This window comes from Lycorma delicatula, chromosome 1 (genome assembly GCF_047948215.1).
Source record: "Lycorma delicatula isolate Av1 chromosome 1, ASM4794821v1, whole genome shotgun sequence".
Taxonomy (NCBI): domain Eukaryota; kingdom Metazoa; phylum Arthropoda; class Insecta; order Hemiptera; family Fulgoridae; genus Lycorma; species Lycorma delicatula.
In genome coordinates this window covers 231,056,778-231,074,924 of record NC_134455.1, presented here as the reverse complement: position 1 = coordinate 231,074,924, position 18,147 = coordinate 231,056,778, and the positions used below count along the sequence as shown (strand labels likewise).

General features: G+C 29.3%; 1 protein-coding gene across 1 annotated transcript in view; it reads left to right on the top strand.

Annotated features, from left to right (window-relative positions):
* Positions 1-18,147, top strand: part of futsch — a 281,615-nt gene that overhangs the window by 221,917 nt on the left and 41,551 nt on the right. Inside the window, exons 4-6 of the mRNA XM_075374191.1 lie at positions 4,066-4,238; positions 11,330-11,617; positions 15,192-15,470. Of these exons, the coding sequence (XP_075230306.1) occupies positions 4,066-4,238; positions 11,330-11,617; positions 15,192-15,470 (740 nt within the window). The remainder of the gene's footprint in view (positions 1-4,065; positions 4,239-11,329; positions 11,618-15,191; positions 15,471-18,147) is intronic.

The window sequence follows — 18,147 nt, the reverse complement described above, 5'->3', positions numbered from 1 at the left end:
CTGATTCTTAGAGTTTCAGCGGTTCCTTCCCAAGTCGAATTGGTCAGCTTCTGAATCAGACTGGCTCTAATTTTAACTTTAGCCGATAATTTTTCAAGGAATTGTTTAAAGGTAACTGTTCTTTCAAGCATGTCACCAAGGTATTTCAGGTGTGGGTTATGTTTCAGTGCGACTCCTTCATAGTTAATGGCAACAGTTCATTGAGCTTCCTTGTTGTTAAGATGGAGCGCTGTGACTTCAATTTTATTTGGATTCAGCTAGAGTCCCCATTTTTTGAAATATTTACTGATTGCACCAATGTTATTTATCAGTACAGCCTCAGTTTGGGCTAAGTTCGAGCATTGGGTATCGATGGTAATATCATCTGCATACATGAATTTTCAACATGTAGTTGGTGGTATATCTGAGATATAAATATTAAACAATAGAGGTGCCAGTATGGATCCTTTTGGTAGGCTGTAGAAAATGCTTGGCTTTCCGTTCAGTTGTACTTGGAAAACTCTATCACTTAGCATCTCATTCAGTAAATTAAGGAACAATTTGCAAGAAACAAGCTGATACACCTTGAGTAATAGTCCTTCTTTCCAGACTGTATCATAGGCTGAACTTAAATCAGTAAAAGCAGCAGTTGTTGAAATCCTTTCTCTATGTATTTTGGCAGCAACATCTTCCTGCCATAAAACCAGCCTGCTCCATTGTTACACCATTACTGACAATGGATGTTAGACACGCAAGTAATAGTCTTTCTAAGATCTTGAAACACACACTTAAAAGTGCTATTGGTCTGTATCTTTCAGGTTGGGTGACATCCTTCCCAGACTTAGAAACGGCGATTATTTTACTTTTTTTGAATAATTTTGGTAACTTACCCCTTCGTAGGATATCATTATAAAGATTTAAAAGCCATAATTTTGTGTTTGGACCAATGTGTTTAATAAACTCAGGATTTATGTCGTCTAATCCAGTTGCTATTCTACATTTTGTTAAATTGATTGCAGCATTGAATTCTTTCATTGTGATGTAGTCCATAATGGGAAGGAGCTGTTGATGACTTTTACAAATTTCACCAGTTGGATACCTCACTTTTCTCTTGTGTGTCTTATCAATAATGATCTTTGATAGCTTCATTTGAAATGGCCATTAAGGTTCGTGATGAATTTGCTTTAATATCATCAATAGTCTCAAAATCTTTCATCACTCATTTTAATTTCAGAAATAAGAAAAAATTGCAAGGAGCTAGGTCTGATGAGTAGGGAGGCTGAGGGAGGATGACAGTCATCTGATTTTTGGTACAAAACTGACAAATGAACAAAGCTGAGTGTGCGGGCGCATTTTTATGGTAAAGGAACTATGAGTTGTCTCGCCACAACTCTGGTTTCTTTCTGCAGAATTTTTCACGTTACCATTGTAAAACGCCCTGATAGTACACATGGTTCATTGCTTCACCTTGAGGCCAGAATTCAAAATGCACAATTCCATTAAGATCAAAAAAATAGAGAGCATTAATTTGGCATTGTATCTAGACTGAAGTGCTTTCTTTTGGCGTGGAGATCCTTTGCCAACCTATTGTGATGATTTAACTTTTGTCTCGATGTTGTAACCGTAATCTAACTTCTGTCTCCCGTTATGATCCTTTGCATGAATGTTTCATCGTCATTGGCTTGTTCAAGAAGTAGCTGACAAAGTTCACTTGATGTTCTTTCTGCTGTTCTGTCATCAAACGTGGAACAAACTTTCTTGCAACTCGATGCATGTTCAATTTTTCAGTCAAAATGTCATGGCATGATCCAATTCTCTTCTGTAAGTTCTCTGACAGTCAGTAGGCGATTTACACAGATCGATTACAGACGATTTTTAGATCAATGATCTTCTGAACGTGGGTCTTGAAGTTGAAGGCCTTCCTGATCGAGGGTCATCTTCAACTGACTGGCGACCATTTTTAAATCATGGAAACCATTTGAAACATTGCATTCAACCGAGAACATCATCTCCATAAGTTTGTTTCAGAAGTTGAAATGTTTTTGTAAAAGTCTTTCCCAGTTCGGCGCAAAATTTTACGATGTATAGTTGCTCCCGAAAATTGCTTATAACAATTAAACACAATGCACTCAAATAAAAATAAATTTCTGTAACTTCTAGTTTATAGGGTTTGTTGCGTAGAAGGACCAATCGCCCCTACTCGTTCCTGTCAAACACAAGTATATCCCAAATGTAAATGAAATGAAAATTTCTTATTCATATATTCTTATATTGCTTATATGTTGCCTATAGTCATTGCTATATGAACCTACCAAAGATACAAAATAATAGTAGGGATCAAAGTAGTTGATTATTTTATAGCAATCAATTCTTGTTATAAAAATATTTATATACCTAACAATGTTTTGTAGTCATTTGTTCTCTCTTTCTTTTAACATTTTTTGTTATTTTCTTCTCAGTTATTTACCAATCAATCCTCTAGGAGAAAAGTTTTCTAATACTTTACTAGTATGTCCGTATAAAAGTTACGAATGTACAGTATCAAATTAAAAAGTAAATAGAGCTGTGACTGCATAAAAAGAATAAAGAGAAGAGAACAATGAGATCTCAGTTTTATACTGAAAGCGAGTTGGTTTATTCCTCTAAAGCATTTCAATTTATATCGTAATTACCTTTTCTTTAATTCTTTCCTCTATGTTCAGTCACTTCTGTAAAAAATTGTGGGTTTTGTAGAATAATTTAAAGAAATATAATCTATATATAATAATATTTTAATCAGTAATTCTCATACATATTTTTTTAATAAAGGCAACATAATTATGTAAATGATCATAAATAATAAAAAGATATTATCTAATATGATCAGAAAGGACTGTACATTGGACTCCCAGAGTTTCATTCAATCAGTATTATAATACTGCAGGATAAGAAATTGTTTATAATGCATGAGCAACTGATGAATTGATTTTAAAATAAATCTATATTACAGAAACATACAGACTAAGTACAATTTAATTTAAGAACAGTTTGTAAAAATTTTATGCATTTCCTTTTTGTTCAGAAGTATGTTTTATATTTTTTTAAATTGAATTTTTCTAAATAGTCATATTTTCATTGGATAATTTTTAAATATTTGATATTATTTCAATTAGAGGACTTTAATTAAGCTATATATTTCGGTTAAATTCAGCACCTTCACAATTCAACTTCATTTGTTAGTGTCTGTAATGAATAGATCCTTTTCCAGATTCATGCCTAATGTAACAGGAAAAATGTTTGATTAGAAGCTTAATTTGTTTGATTAGAGAAAAAAGATATTTCAAAGATAATTTTTGATGAAAATATAAAAAGCAACATCTCGAAAAAAATTTTTTATAAATATTTATTATTGTCATAAATTTTTCAAGTACCAGAAACTAGATAAATAGATGATCATCCTGATTTTACTCAGTGATTTAAAACTTGGTAAGAAAGATTTTTGCTTAATAATGCTGCAAATGGTATCATATTTTATTCCACTCACCATGAATTGCTTTGTTATTAAATCTGTCAATAAAAATGCTGCTTACAAAGAAGATTACAAGTTCTAGACCATATTGCATCTTGTATATAAATTAGAAGTGATCAAGAATGTTAAACGTGAGGGGAAGCAAATTAATTTTTCAGAAATTTAAATTAACAAACTTAATAGAAAAAATTATATTTCAGCCAAGTGGTATGATTCAAAACAAAACATTTACAAGATTGTGACCAAGAGAAGGGTAAATTTTGAAATGGAAAAAAAGAAAAGAATTGGTGAAATTGTGCTAAATGGTTTAGAACTCATTAAAAAAAATTATTTTTTATTTCAGCTAGGCTAAACATGATTCCTAAATATTACAGGTAAAGTATTAAACAACTAATACATAAAAAGAAAACTGTTTGATTACATTATTTCTTTAAGTAACACAGCCTTTAAATCCTAATAGAAGATCTGTCTGTTTAAAAATAGATATTTAAGATATTGATATTTATTTTAGTAATTTGATAAATGAAATCAGTTTTGTGATTCATTAACTCATATCACACTTATTTATTTACTTAAAGGTGAACGTCTGATCCAGTTTGCTAGTGAGAATCTAGTTACAGAAGTTCTTATTCATCCAACACTCAACACGCTGACACAATGTATTCGCAACTTACTCTCATCATTCACAAGACATCGTCATATCATCCATGCTGGTTATACATTCACTGGAAATGGTTCATGGATTATTCAGGTTGAGTAATATTCTTTTCACTTTATAATACAATGCGTTCAGAAAGTTGCTGTGCAGTATGCTTTAGAATTATGTGGTACATTCTGTTCTTTCGATGTTAGGTTGGTTGTCCTGTGGGTTCATTGGGTAGTGCTCAGCAATAAACCAAGCTGTTATTGAACTGTTTCATTTCATTTCATGTTGTTTTGTTTATCGAAATCAATAGTCGCAAGAAACATAATGGTTCTTTCAGTAGAGGAACACATTTTTCTCATTGAACGTGTCTTTCATGAAGGTGATAAGTATACTGATTTAGTGAGGCTCAAGTTTCCTGAAAAGTTTGTAAATACTCCTGTTCCTCACCACAATATAGTTCAAAATTTTATCAAAAAATTTTATCAAAAACAGGCTTTGTTGAAAATGCTGATCAAAATAGACCTAAACAAAGAGAAGCTGCTTGCTATTTTGCATGCTATGGCTGAAAGTCCATCAAAGTCAATACATGTTAGCACAGTAGCAAGATATCGGACTTGCTACTGCACATAAAGCTATAAGAAAAGAACTGAAACCTTTTCCCTAAAAAGTAATATGTATTCAAGAACTGAAACCCTACAGATCATGCCGAAAGATTAAATTATTGTCAATGGTTTAAGCATTTTACTGTCCAAAATTCGATAGGCATCTCCAGCATTATGTTTTTTACAGATGAATTGTAGTTTCATCTGGAAGGATAAATTTATTCACAAAACATACTTATCAACTGTGGTTGACAACTAACACCCATGAATTACATGAACAATCTTAACACGAGGGGAAAATTGGAGCCTGGATCAGTGTAAAAATAACGCACATTGTGGGTATACAGTATACAGACAATAGTGATTGTTATTGTACTCTTTTAAGAAACTTCATTAATCAGTTAACAGAAGTAAATTTAATTACGGTTGGTTAGCACAGATGGCGCCACAGCACACAACTAGCATGTCGATGATTTTTTTATGAGATATCTTTATTAAACAAATCGTTTTGTGGGGTTTGTAGCCTGCATGATCACCTGATCTGATTCTCCCAGATTTCTTTCTATGGCAAGCAGCAAAACAAGCAGTGTATTGCAACAGACTACGCATGTCCTACCATGTTTTTTATGAGTGCTTGAAGTACAAATTAATGCGCACAGAGAACATCTGTCAACTTGATCTTATTGGGTTGGCGTTGGATCTCCGTGTAAACTGGAGGAGCCAGACTGAATTGGCAATAGTGGAAAGTTTTATAGTGTACTTGGCAAAGGAGAGAATTGCTGAGGGGATCTATTGCCCTGCTTGAATTTCTCTTGTATTCTGTTTTTGTCCTTTGTTTTGTTTTGTTTCAATGTTATTATGTCGTTATTGTTCCATGTAATATTTTTATGTTTTGTGTTGTGTGTTGAACTCACTTTTACCTTCTATGGGTAGGTAGTTCAGTTTCTTTGTTTCGTTAAGTTCTTTCAGTCTTACTTAAGACTCGGTAATATGTGTTTTGTTTTTAGTTCATTAAATAGCAGTAAACTGAGTAGTCACTTGTATGGCATTCGCATTGGTGGCATCCTGGCCGAAGCGGACTGGAATATGTCAAAATGCCAAGGTTTTGAAGATGACCTCCAGTAAAGCCCATAAGGACTTGGAACAGAGGGGGTGGCGGAGGGTGTCTTCCCCTTTGGGGATCAGGGCTAACGAACTAAAAATCGCAATGATGGCATCGTAAGAGACATTCCAGTATGTTAGCTGGTTAAAGTATTTGAAAATTAACTGAAATGTGTGTAGTGTTGTATTGTTGATGATGGAGGAGGTCATTTCAACAGCTTTTATAAACTATTCCAGTTATTGCAAAATCCATTTTTATAAAATAATGAAATAAAAATACAAGTAATAATTAAGAAAGTTTTGTCATTAAACTTCCATAATTCCAGTGTGCAACAACTTTCTGAGCACTTTCTACTGGTATAATAGCATTATATATAAGTATATGTATTGTAAGTAAGTTTGTATTATCTTTCTTATTTTAATTATTGCTGTAGAAAGGAAAAAGTCAGAGTTTTATGGGGACATCAGGTTTGGCAGTGTTGATACTGTTAACTTTGCAGGTTCATTAGTCTATTTTTTTCTACTGTTGAATTTAAAATTCTGTATCCTAGAATCTATGTCTGGGGTGTTATAACATAAACCAGTGGTTCCCAAACTTTTCCGAGTCGCAGCACTCTTTTTCAATTAAGATTTTGCCATGGTGCCCTACCCTAAGTAAAAGTATGACTACTTGTAAGTAAGAGATAAAAATAAATAAAACTCATGTATCTTCATTATTTTTTTACTTTATTAACATTAAATTAATAATTATAAATGTCTTCGTTTAATTAATTATGAAGCTTTTACAATATTTCACGCCACCCCTGTGAAGAGGCCACAGTTCCCAAGGTGCTGTGGCACACAGTTTGCGAATCACTGATTTAAACAGTTCAATTTTAAAAATTGATATTACATAAACGATTATAAAATTAATAAAAAACAAGGGCAATCATAATATGAAATTGAATATTAACTGTGCAGCAAAGATATTGTAAATACAATTTTGTACACTGTAAATTAAATTTATCAGTCAACATATTTTTTGCTGTGGTTGTAAAACATCAATTTATAATTACTTAAATATTCTTAGGTGGGATAATGCCCTTCAATTAATAATTCATATTAATTTTCTTACATTCACTAAATATTAACTAATTTTGGATTTAGCTTTCATTGATAATGTGTGTTAAAAAATGATTTGATCAGTGAATGTAAGCAGTTATATTTTAATTAAGTATAATTTTAAAAGTTTCACAAACTTTACACATAAAAATATTGTGTGCTAAAACAAGAAGTAGAATAGTAAACACAAGAGTGTATTTCAAACAAAAAATATAAACTGAAGGAAATAATTTATTTAGTAATACAGAAGTTTATTAATTTTTTCCTTCTTTTTATACATAGTTTAAAATAATATTTGCAGTTTTAAAACATTTTAATAATACAGAAGTATTGCAGTATGTTTTTTTTAAGAAACAAAACCTTTTTATACTTTTGTATTTTCTTGGTTTTCTGTGCAGGAGGATTTGGTAATATTTTTATATCTGAATTCCTTCCTGATTCCAACCTAAAGAGGTTGGAATCAGGAAAATAAAAGCAGTTGGAAAATAAAAGCATGCTTTTATTTTAGAGTTTATTATCAGGTTATAAGAATAGTTACCTTAGTACAAGTGATGTAATGTAATCATAGATTCATTAAAAGAATATTTTCCCTCTGTACTCAATTATTAAAGATTGTGACTTGGTTTGATCACTGCTTCAGTTTGGTTTTTATCATCAGTTACTCCCTATTATGTCGTTTGGTTAAGTTAAATCTTCATAGAAATTATGAAGAATTTTAAGGCTTTATTTCCTCAAAAAAAAATTAAATAATAGAAAAACTAATACCCTGTAAAATCATGAACTAAAAACCAATTTTATAAACAATATTATAAAATTAAAAAAACAGGTTTCATGTAATAAACTATAGTTTTACAAGAGTAAAAACACATTATACAATCAACAATTTATCTACTAATTAATTTTTTATGTTTTTCCTTCAAAAATCGTACTGAATAATTATGAGAATTGATTTAATTTGTTAACTGACTTTCACTTGCCTTCATGCATGAGATTCAAAATTTAAGAATGAATAAACAAAATAATATGTGATTTACAGTACTTTTAAACCTATTAAATAAAATGAGTGCGAATCAGATGCGACCAACATTTAAAAAAATATCATATGACTGTAAAAATTGATTACTGTCAAAAGAAGAAATGTTTTTTAAAGTTGTATAGAAATTACTTTTAAAAAAAATTATTTAATGAGGTTTTTAAACTGGCTAATTTCTGAATTACATTTACTGATAGCTTTTCCATTTGCTCAAAAAAAATATCTGTAAATAGGAATAACATGATTCTGACATTGCCCAAGGTGTGAAAACATAGCACCAATATACAACTATGTAAGAAGATGAACATGTAAGACACCTGTTCAAAAAGCTATCATTCTTATCTTTCCCTGAATATGACTTATCAACATATATATTTTAAGAGAAATGGTAAGAAACATGATAAAATGAAAATGGTTCCTCTCATCAGAGTACTTATAAAATAAGTACTATTATATAATAAGAATTTTGATCTGAAAAAGCTTGGACATCAGTTAATTTGTTATTCTTGTAGTATTGTTTCAACATATAAGATTATTATATCAACAGAAAAAAAGTAAAAGATTACAGAAGCCAAAGAAAAAGGTTAATGAGTAAATTATTAAAAAATAAACAACATATAAAAGAGAATATAATTCTAGAATTATCTGAAAGACTGCAAACAGTACAAGAATGGACAATTTCTGGTAATTTTAATGACGATATGATTACATTGTGTGTCTTAAGGTCTTAGCACTTTTAAATATAAATTTTATTTAAGGTTTTTTTCACCATTATCAAAGAATATCTAAAGTAGAAATATTTGAAAGCAATTAAATTACACTGAACAACAAAACTTCATGTTTTGTTTGTTACAACAATGTTAGTTGCTGAACCTTATAGTATTTTTGAAGCTGGTTTCAAATACTTAAATTGTTTCTTTCAATCAGGCATAGTGTTTGGTAATTACCATTTCTTTTTGTCAGAAAAAAAACATTTTGATGGTAGTATAACAATAGTATACCTGCAATTTCTACACGCATAAAATCTTGTTAGTTTGGATTTCTAGTTTAGTTTGCTGTAGTTATATCAGTCTTGAGATTTCAGCAGTAATCAGCCAGCATTCTTTGATCCAATTTCCATGGCAGTGTGGTTCCATGGTGGTTATTTCCTGGTGAAAGTATTTTCTGTATTTGTCATTCACAGCTTCGAGTTTTAAGTTTAAGGGAGAAATCCAGATCAAAATCTAAGAAGTAGATCTTTAGTGATTATTACATCCAAGTGCTTTATAGTTTTTGAAAAGCTCAGTTATAAGTTTTTGTGGTTATCTGCTTTATGATTTCCAGGGAAGTTGTTTACAATCTTTTTAAAAGATTTCCTTTCAGCAACCTCCCAGTCATTCAAACTGTCTTCAACTTCAATACATTCATTATTTTTTATTTGCAGTTCAACAAATATACCTTTCTGTCTCTTATCATTATTCATATAAGAGAACTGTTTTAAAAAGTGAAATCCAGTCTTATCAAGATCTGTTGCTTTAACAAAATTTTGAGGTAAATTTTTTCAGGCATTATTAGTGCTGAACTCACAACATTCTTCTCTCCTATAGTCAGTGATTCTCTTTTGGACCTCTCTTTTTCATCTTAATGATTCTTCCTATCTCTGCTGTCCTATTCACACAAGAAGCAACAAAATTTGGTAAACCCAAGTTATAAACCAAGTAAAAATACTGTCACTTTCAGGTTACCACAAATGTTTCTTATACTGAATCATACCCAACACAAGTTTCATATTTTCATACGATTTCTTTATGTGTGCTGCATGAGCTAAAGGAATTGATGAGATATTATTTTTACATGAAGAAGGGCTGTTTCAAACTACGCTTTGAGGAGTATACAAAAAGACGCCATTCATCAGGATTGTGCATATGTCCCAAAGCTTCTAGTAAAGATTCCACATCATTACAGTAAAGTAACTTCTTGTACTAGAAGAAGAAATATACAAATTCACATTGCTTATCATGGAAAGCACTTATTTTAATACTGTGTTGTAAACAATTTCACCTTTTCATTTGTAATGCAAGAATCTCTACTTGATTCTTGGATAAATTTAGATCACAAATGAAATCATTTTATTCTAATTAATTGGGGCTCAGTGATTGTATTTTCTAAAAAGTCCTGTTCTTTCATTTACCATCATTTGATAAACCTGTTTAACCTTCTACACCAACATCTTCATCTTCATCTAATTCCAATGTTTTTGGTGGTATTGGAATTGAAAATTGTGGTTTGTGAGGCACTCACAAGCACAGCAGGTATCAGCTGGAATATCAAGATATTTAACAGTATGTCTAACCTTAGCTGTTATCCCACATATTTTCATTGTGCAAAAATAGGACTCTGTGAAGTGATCCTTTGGTTTTCACCAAACCACTGGAATTGCAAATGTTGTGTGAGGAGGTACATTCAACCAAACACTCAAATGTTACGAATTGCTGCAAATATGAGGAGTATAGGACCTGTCCTGATCAGTTACTTTACATTCAAAATATAGTTCATGTGATATATTTTTAGTGGAGTAACATTTTTCCTCTGAGACTTTAATGTTATCTTACCACAAATGTAGCAGAAACTGCTACATTAATGCAACTGTGTAGCAATTTTATTAAAAGGTTCACCGCAATACACTAACAAACACATATTACAAAACTTTACACACATTATATCCACATTAATGTAATATGTACACTGACTTTAGAGAAAAAAATAAAATCACAAATTGGTGGGAAAAGTAGCTGCACCACTATATGTTACACGCACAGGAGCTCGCACTTGACTGATTTAATTGAGATTTTTTTTAGCCATCATGATACATTGCTTATTGTTTACAGTATTACAACCAGCAAAGGGTTACCAAAACAAAAAAAAAAAATATATATATATGTATATATATATGTACACTACCCAATGAATGTGTAACTAATAAGTGACATAATTACATTTAGAAAAAAATATGAATTGAATTATTTGTAATCATTTTAATTACAGTGTAAATAAGAATACTTATTTTTCATTGGCATTTAATAACTCAAATAAATTATAGTTTATTTGGCAACTTAACTGCTGCAATAAATTTGTACTTGCAATGTTCATGTACATATACTTGCTGGAAGTAGGAAGGGCAATTACAAAAAATTTGAAGCCAATAGGTAAATTCTGACTTCATATTAGGAATCAGCACCCAGATACATAAAATTTGCAAATATTGACCATGTAAAAAATTATTGTTAACTATGTTATCTGAAATGGGATGATTTTACTTTATTGTTTCTCATATAAGAGTAGAATGAGTTACTTAAGTTAATGACCCAATTCTGTTTCAGGATGGTACTTTTTCACTGGCTGATTTGATAGATGCATTTCAAGAACCAGACGTCCTAAGAGTTCTAAGAGCTTATGAAAATACAGTGTCAGTGGACATTCATTGTGCACCAGAAGGAGACTGGAGTACTGCTAGAATGCGGCGTGAATCATTTAGTAAAATATGCTGTGTTAGGGTTAACCCTGATGACAGTTTAACACCCGCAACAAATGTAGATGTTTTTATGAATTATATATCAAAATATTTACAAGAAGCTAGTTTGGAACAACTTCTAGAGCCATCCGATGTAGTATGTTATGAATATTTTTTTTTTACAATTAGTTGTTTTTTATTAGAATATTTTTCTTTTTAATTTTAATCATAGTTCATAATTACATAAATTGAAAAACAAGAAAATTCTCAAAAACCATTTTTTTTTAGTTTACATAAAATCTATAATTAGATGTTCATTTCAACTATTAAACTATCAAAATCTGAAGATAATGAGAAAATAATATATAAAAATGATGTAAAGTAAATGAAAAAAAAATAAATAGGAATGAAGAAGATATTAACTAAAGGAAACAATTCTTACATAGTAGTATAGAGTACTTTCAACAGTATTTGTAGAATAATTTATTTTACTACTATTTCAATAATCATTATTAACCTCCATCATTGTAGTCACAAAAATACAACAAATTTTTTCAGTAGATTGAGTAACAAGTTTACTTAGATTATACAAGTTTAACATAATGAATTTTTAAAAGAAAACATCTGATGTGGACCCCACATAACTTCATTGTACACATATTAAATTACATATACACATTTTTTTTTAAATGAAAAGTACACAAAATTTTATTACATTAATAAATTCTAATATTCTTTCTTTTTTTTATTGTATTATTGAATTATTATTAATCAGAAATTTTTTTTTTATAGTATTAATAGATCAATATATTTAATTTAAAAAAATAAGTTAAAAAAAAAGAATAGGAAATGAAATCTGATTCAACCGTTGAGCTTTCCCCTTGTAAGATCCAAATATTTCATTAATTAAAATTGTTTTTATTTATCTGTAACTCTGTAAACAATGAAAAAAATAACCATATGATGTATCATTGAAAAGCTCTCAATGAGGGGTTATTATTGCAGTTAAGAAAATGTAAATAGAGCTGGTTTTTATATAGGATAATGAGAACAATCATAAAAATTAACAGATATTAATCCTCTCATCCTCAAAAACTGTTTCCCAACAAAAATTAAATGTTTGGAGCAAAGTCAAATTTGGGAAATATTTATTTTATTGAGTACACAACTAATATCATTACTAAAATTTGTTATATATATTTTTATTACCATTCTATTCTTTTTTAGTAGCATCTGTTTTTTGTAGTGGTAGAACTAAAAGGACATGGTATTCATGTATTGATAATTTACAACAAATTTTTTATTTTGAATTATGTTGTTTACAGTCTTCTACATGAAACATTACGTTTGTAAATATTTAATTAATAAAATCCAGTTTAGGATCACACAGGAGTATTGTTTTATGTACTAAACACTTATACAAACAAAATTATTGATTGTATTCATATCTAGAGCTCATTTCAAAATTAATTTTTTTAATTAAAAGTCTCTATAAAAATAGAAAGTGTTACATCAATTCTTTATTATTTCTAATAAACTAATCAACTACTACTAATAGTTTCTTTGTTTTAGTTGAGTTTAGTTTCACAATTAGTATTAATTGAGGTATTCCTCAAATTTTGTATTATTTACGTAGTCAGTATTAGCTGTTAAAATGCATATTTTAAAGTTACAAATAGTGGCATACAATGGCATTCCATACCCATGTCTAGTGGGTTCTAAAAAGTTCATAAAATTTAAAAAATCAAGTTTTTATTGAAGTTTTTTTTATTGAAAATCAAGTTTTTATTGTCAGTTTATTTTGTATATGTATTTATGAAATTGTATATTAATGATATGATTTATTAATTTTTAGATAGTAATATGTAGATAATAATTCACATACATTTTTTTTAGAAACAGGAAAACAGTTTCATCAAATTTTATTTTACAAATCATGGATATTGTACTATAATCAATTTATATTGAAGTTATAATTGTATATGAAAATAACACAGTAATTCTAACCATTTAGATATCTCAAAATAAGCTTATCAGCTAATTACCTTTAAATCAACAAATATTAATCCACTAGATAAATATAAATTAAAATTAATAATTTATTTTTAAAAGAATCAAATTAATTACTAAATCATGAGAACTAATTTGAATTTGTACTTACAAGCTCTTGTTTTCTTCAACACACCAGAAATAATGAACTTGTCCATTCACTATGGGTTTAATAATCACAAATTACTAGATGAAATGTATCAGAGTTTTGTTCTTCTTATGTTTTCAACATGAGTGTACTAGGTCCCAATTTTACTTCTTCAATCATTTCTGTTTTCATCCAGGACTTTTTCAGAAGGAGGTTTACATCTTTTGAAAGGGACCAAATTTTAGCTCTCTCTTTCAACTTACAATTGGTGAAAAAAGTGATCTTCTATTACATCATCTTGTCATTATGTTTTTAATAATATGGTGAAAGTTATAAATTAATTCCAGTAATATCAAATTATCTAAAATTAATAATAAAAGTAATTAATAATAAACTTTTATTGCTGGTTGAGAAGAAAAGGAACTTGCAGTCAACTGTATCCACGCCCTTCTTGTTTATATTAATCTATAGTAGCACTAGAATAGGTAGAATCCCAGTTAGTTTCTTTTGTATTACTCATCAGTAATGATTAAAATATTCTTTATTTTTGGGTACAAAACAAATAAATGTAAAATTATGCTGAAACATAATAAAAAAGACGTAGTTAACAAGACATTGTTAACATTATTATCCCAGTTCCAACAATTCCAAAACCGTGTTCTTTATTATCTAAAAAAGAAAGAACATATAACATAAGGTAATAATTTCTTTTGTGGAAGTATCCTGACAATCTCATTCTTTTTTATAATGCACTTCTCTCCTGTTTATTTATAAACAGATTAATGGATGAACATTGCTGTCAATCATAGTTATAGCTGTCAGTCATAGTAATAAGAACTGTGACAATTTTTTCAATATATTTGGAAATTATTGTTTTTACTTCCTTCCCAGATTTATTTTTTGACAGAACTGCTAGAGTGCTTATCCAAAGGGGTTTAGTTATCTTTCTAATGAAACATAAGTTATCAAATACTTCAGTTAATTTATAATCTTGACTACTTCTTGTTCCTTCTCATCAAAAAAGTCAATTCTCTTTTTTCTCATCCTCCAAAAATTTAGAACAAAATTGTATCTTCTTCATCAGGATAACAATATGACTGGCACTGTTAAACTTATAAGCCAAAAGTCTGTCATTGTCCTTGCTTAAGGTTAAACTCAGGGAATATTGAAACCTACAAACCAGCAGAATCAGCTTTTACAAAAGTTGTTGAAATGGCAAAATTCATGTACAACTTTGAAACATCAAAAATGTATTCAGTACTTACAGGAGTAGGAAAGCAAGATCGGTTTATCTTTACATTTTTTGTATCAAAAGAAATTGTTGGTTTTTTTTTAAATTTTTTATTTTATATAAAAATACTAATTTTCATCATTTATGTTATTTGTGGAAAAGAAACATTACTGTTAACGTGAAGTGTTTTATAAATCAATTTTATAATTTAGTCTTACTATGGTAATTCATTAAAGATAGTATTAAATTTCAGTAGAAGAAACCAGGTTTTTAGAAATACTTTTGGCCCTTGATCTAGATCATTTTAAATCACTTTTAATTCAAGTAAGAAGTGAATAAGGAGCATTTTTTTAAACTTTTTAGGTTGGAAATATACGATTTAGTCATCCAACTTTATACGTGTTCCCTGGTGGTCAAGGTGATGCAGCATTATTTGGTATAAACGGTTTTAATATGCTAGTTGATGGTGGATTTTCACGAAAAGCTTGTTTCTGGGATTTCACACGGCATCTTGACCGATTAGATGCAGTATTAATTACACGACTTAACAATAGTAACTGCAATGGCATTGGAGCAGTTCTTAGAAGGAAAAGACAAGCGCATGTTTATCCTCAAATTGGACACTTCTTTTGTAATATACAGGTATGTTGTATTAACTACCTTTTATCACATTAATAAATAAAGAATGTTATGATAAGTAAATGTTATTTCTAAGTATTTTACTAATGGTATTTAACAACTTTACACACTTTTATGAGTTATTAATGAATAAGAAAGCAGATTTGGTGAGTGATATGAAAAGTTTGCAAATTGAGGCAAATAGTTTTATAATCATGTACCAGATATATTTCTTGTACCAAATATACTGTAATCCATGTTTTCTTTTGTTATGGACTTTATGTTTAATACAAGTATTTAAAAATTGTTTTTTTTTATATGTAAAAAAATCATGAAATTGTTTGTTCTAAATAATAACAGTTTATAATTAAACTGTTATTTATTAAATTCAAAGTCTGTTATTTATTAGATGTCTTTATCAGATTAAATGAAATTACTACATTTCTTTTAACACTAAACATAGAAATTAAACCAATTAAAAGTTAAACCTCGCCATGTCTAGGAATCTAAAAATAGGTTTTAAAATTATTATTTGTCTGATGATTTGATGACAAATCACATTGGGACCGGTCAGAAATTAATTATCTTTAATATTAGACAAGTAAAATATTTTATGACAGATAAAATATACAGAAGTGAGATATAATTTATTCCTTTTACAATCTGTGGTAATGTTAAGTTCTTCAGTAAATAATCAGAAGATATTTCATAATTTTTCCCTGATGAAGAATATTAAATTAAAAATTTATTGTGATGAAAGTTGAAAATTATTGGTATTCTTTCCATCATTGTAAACTATATAGTTAACAAAATAATTATGAAGATATGGTTACATAACAAAAAACCTATAGAGATTTTATAGGGTTTGTATTTATATTCAGCAAAATTAAAGGAGGAGACAATCCAAGTTATAACCCAGTTCTTTAGTTTTCATTTAGTGAAAATTGTTTTGAGTATTTTCAAGATGTGTACTCAGAAATTACTTCACTAATATGCAGACAATAAAATAAAAACTATTATTTTTCTAATATTTTGTCTGCATTAAATATTTATTCAGACAGGTATTTTATATATTTTTTTTGCTTCCAGCAATACATTTAATTCTTCAGCTACTTAACCCAACAGATTAAAGCCTTTGTTCATGAGGCCGAACACTGATAGACAAAAAAAATTTTTTTAATGTTTCTCTACATGTGATACCAATTCTTAAATTGCTTTATTGGGTATATCACAGATCTGTAAATATAATTTTTCTATCACCCTTAGTTTTAAATAAATTACGCTCAAAAAAACTTAAGGGAAAACATATTTAAAATCTGTAAAATTTATAATTTTGCATGGCCATACCTGTATTAGAATGATTTTGCTGATGCGTTTCTTTTCTTCCTCAGGCACATCCTGAATTAATGTCCAACAGTAATCAATCAGCTAGCATGTTAGTATTCAATTTCCCTTTATAGCGCGGCTTTCCATCACTGAAACGTTCAAACAAACGTTAGTGGAAACGTTCACAGTATTTGTCACTTATGTCTCCAAGGTTGTCTGGGAAAAAATCCAGATGTGAGTGGAGGAAATGTATTTTCAAAGACATATTACATCCCATAGCTCTGTATGAAGTAAGAAGTTGATTAACAATATCATTAACAATATCGGATTTTTGTTTGCCGAGAAAAGTTCTTTAAATGAAGGTCAACCTGCACTTTCAACATTATTTAATCTCCATAACATAATGTTTATCCCTAGCTTGGCTGTCCCATTCATAAAGAAAACACATGTACTTAGTATTATAGCTTAACTGCATGCCTAACAAAATAGCTATAACATTCAAATCATCACTTATGTTCCAGCAATGTTTTTTATTATTTATTTTTTCAAGAATGTCTTTCATCATATTGTATGTCTCTTTCAAATTAATACTATAAGCAGTTTGTATCGAAGGATACTTGTTACCGTTGTGTAGCAGAACCACTTTTAAACTACACTTGGACGAATCTATGAAAGGGCACCAGTCCTCAGGTTTATGAACTTGTCCTAAGTGTAACATAACATCATCAATATTTGTACAATAAAGCAAATTATTTTCATCAATAAAGTACTTAGAAAGTTCTTTTTGTCGGCTTCAAAAGCCTGAAATTTTTATTTTGAAGTAAATTTCAATTTTGCGGTCTTGATCCTAACAGTTCAGCTTGGTTTTTTGATAAATTTAAATCCCTAACCAAGTCATTTAATTCACCTTGTGATATAAGATGTGGATTATTGGAAAATAATTCAAAATTAAAATCATTGTTGTCTTCTTCAATATTGCCTGATTCTTTATTGCAGCTTTCAAAACATACATTCACAGGTGGCTCACGAACTGGAATAATTTCACTGTGAGGTATAGGTCTGATTACAGATTACAATGAAGGATATTTTACAGTTTGTTTATATTTTTTAGAAATTCCAGACATACTTGTTAAACAAAAGTAACAATCGGTTACATGATCCTTTGGTTCATGCCAAACTATAGGTACACCAAATGGCAAAGCCTTCCGTTACCTTTCAGCCATCCTCTTAAATATACAGAACAATTAGTGCATACTGTATGAGGAGCCACATCTTATCCTGATCACCAATTTTACACTGAAAGTATAAATGATATGCTTTTTTAACTATAGGTGTAATGTTTTTTCTATTTGATTTTACGATAAACTCACCACAT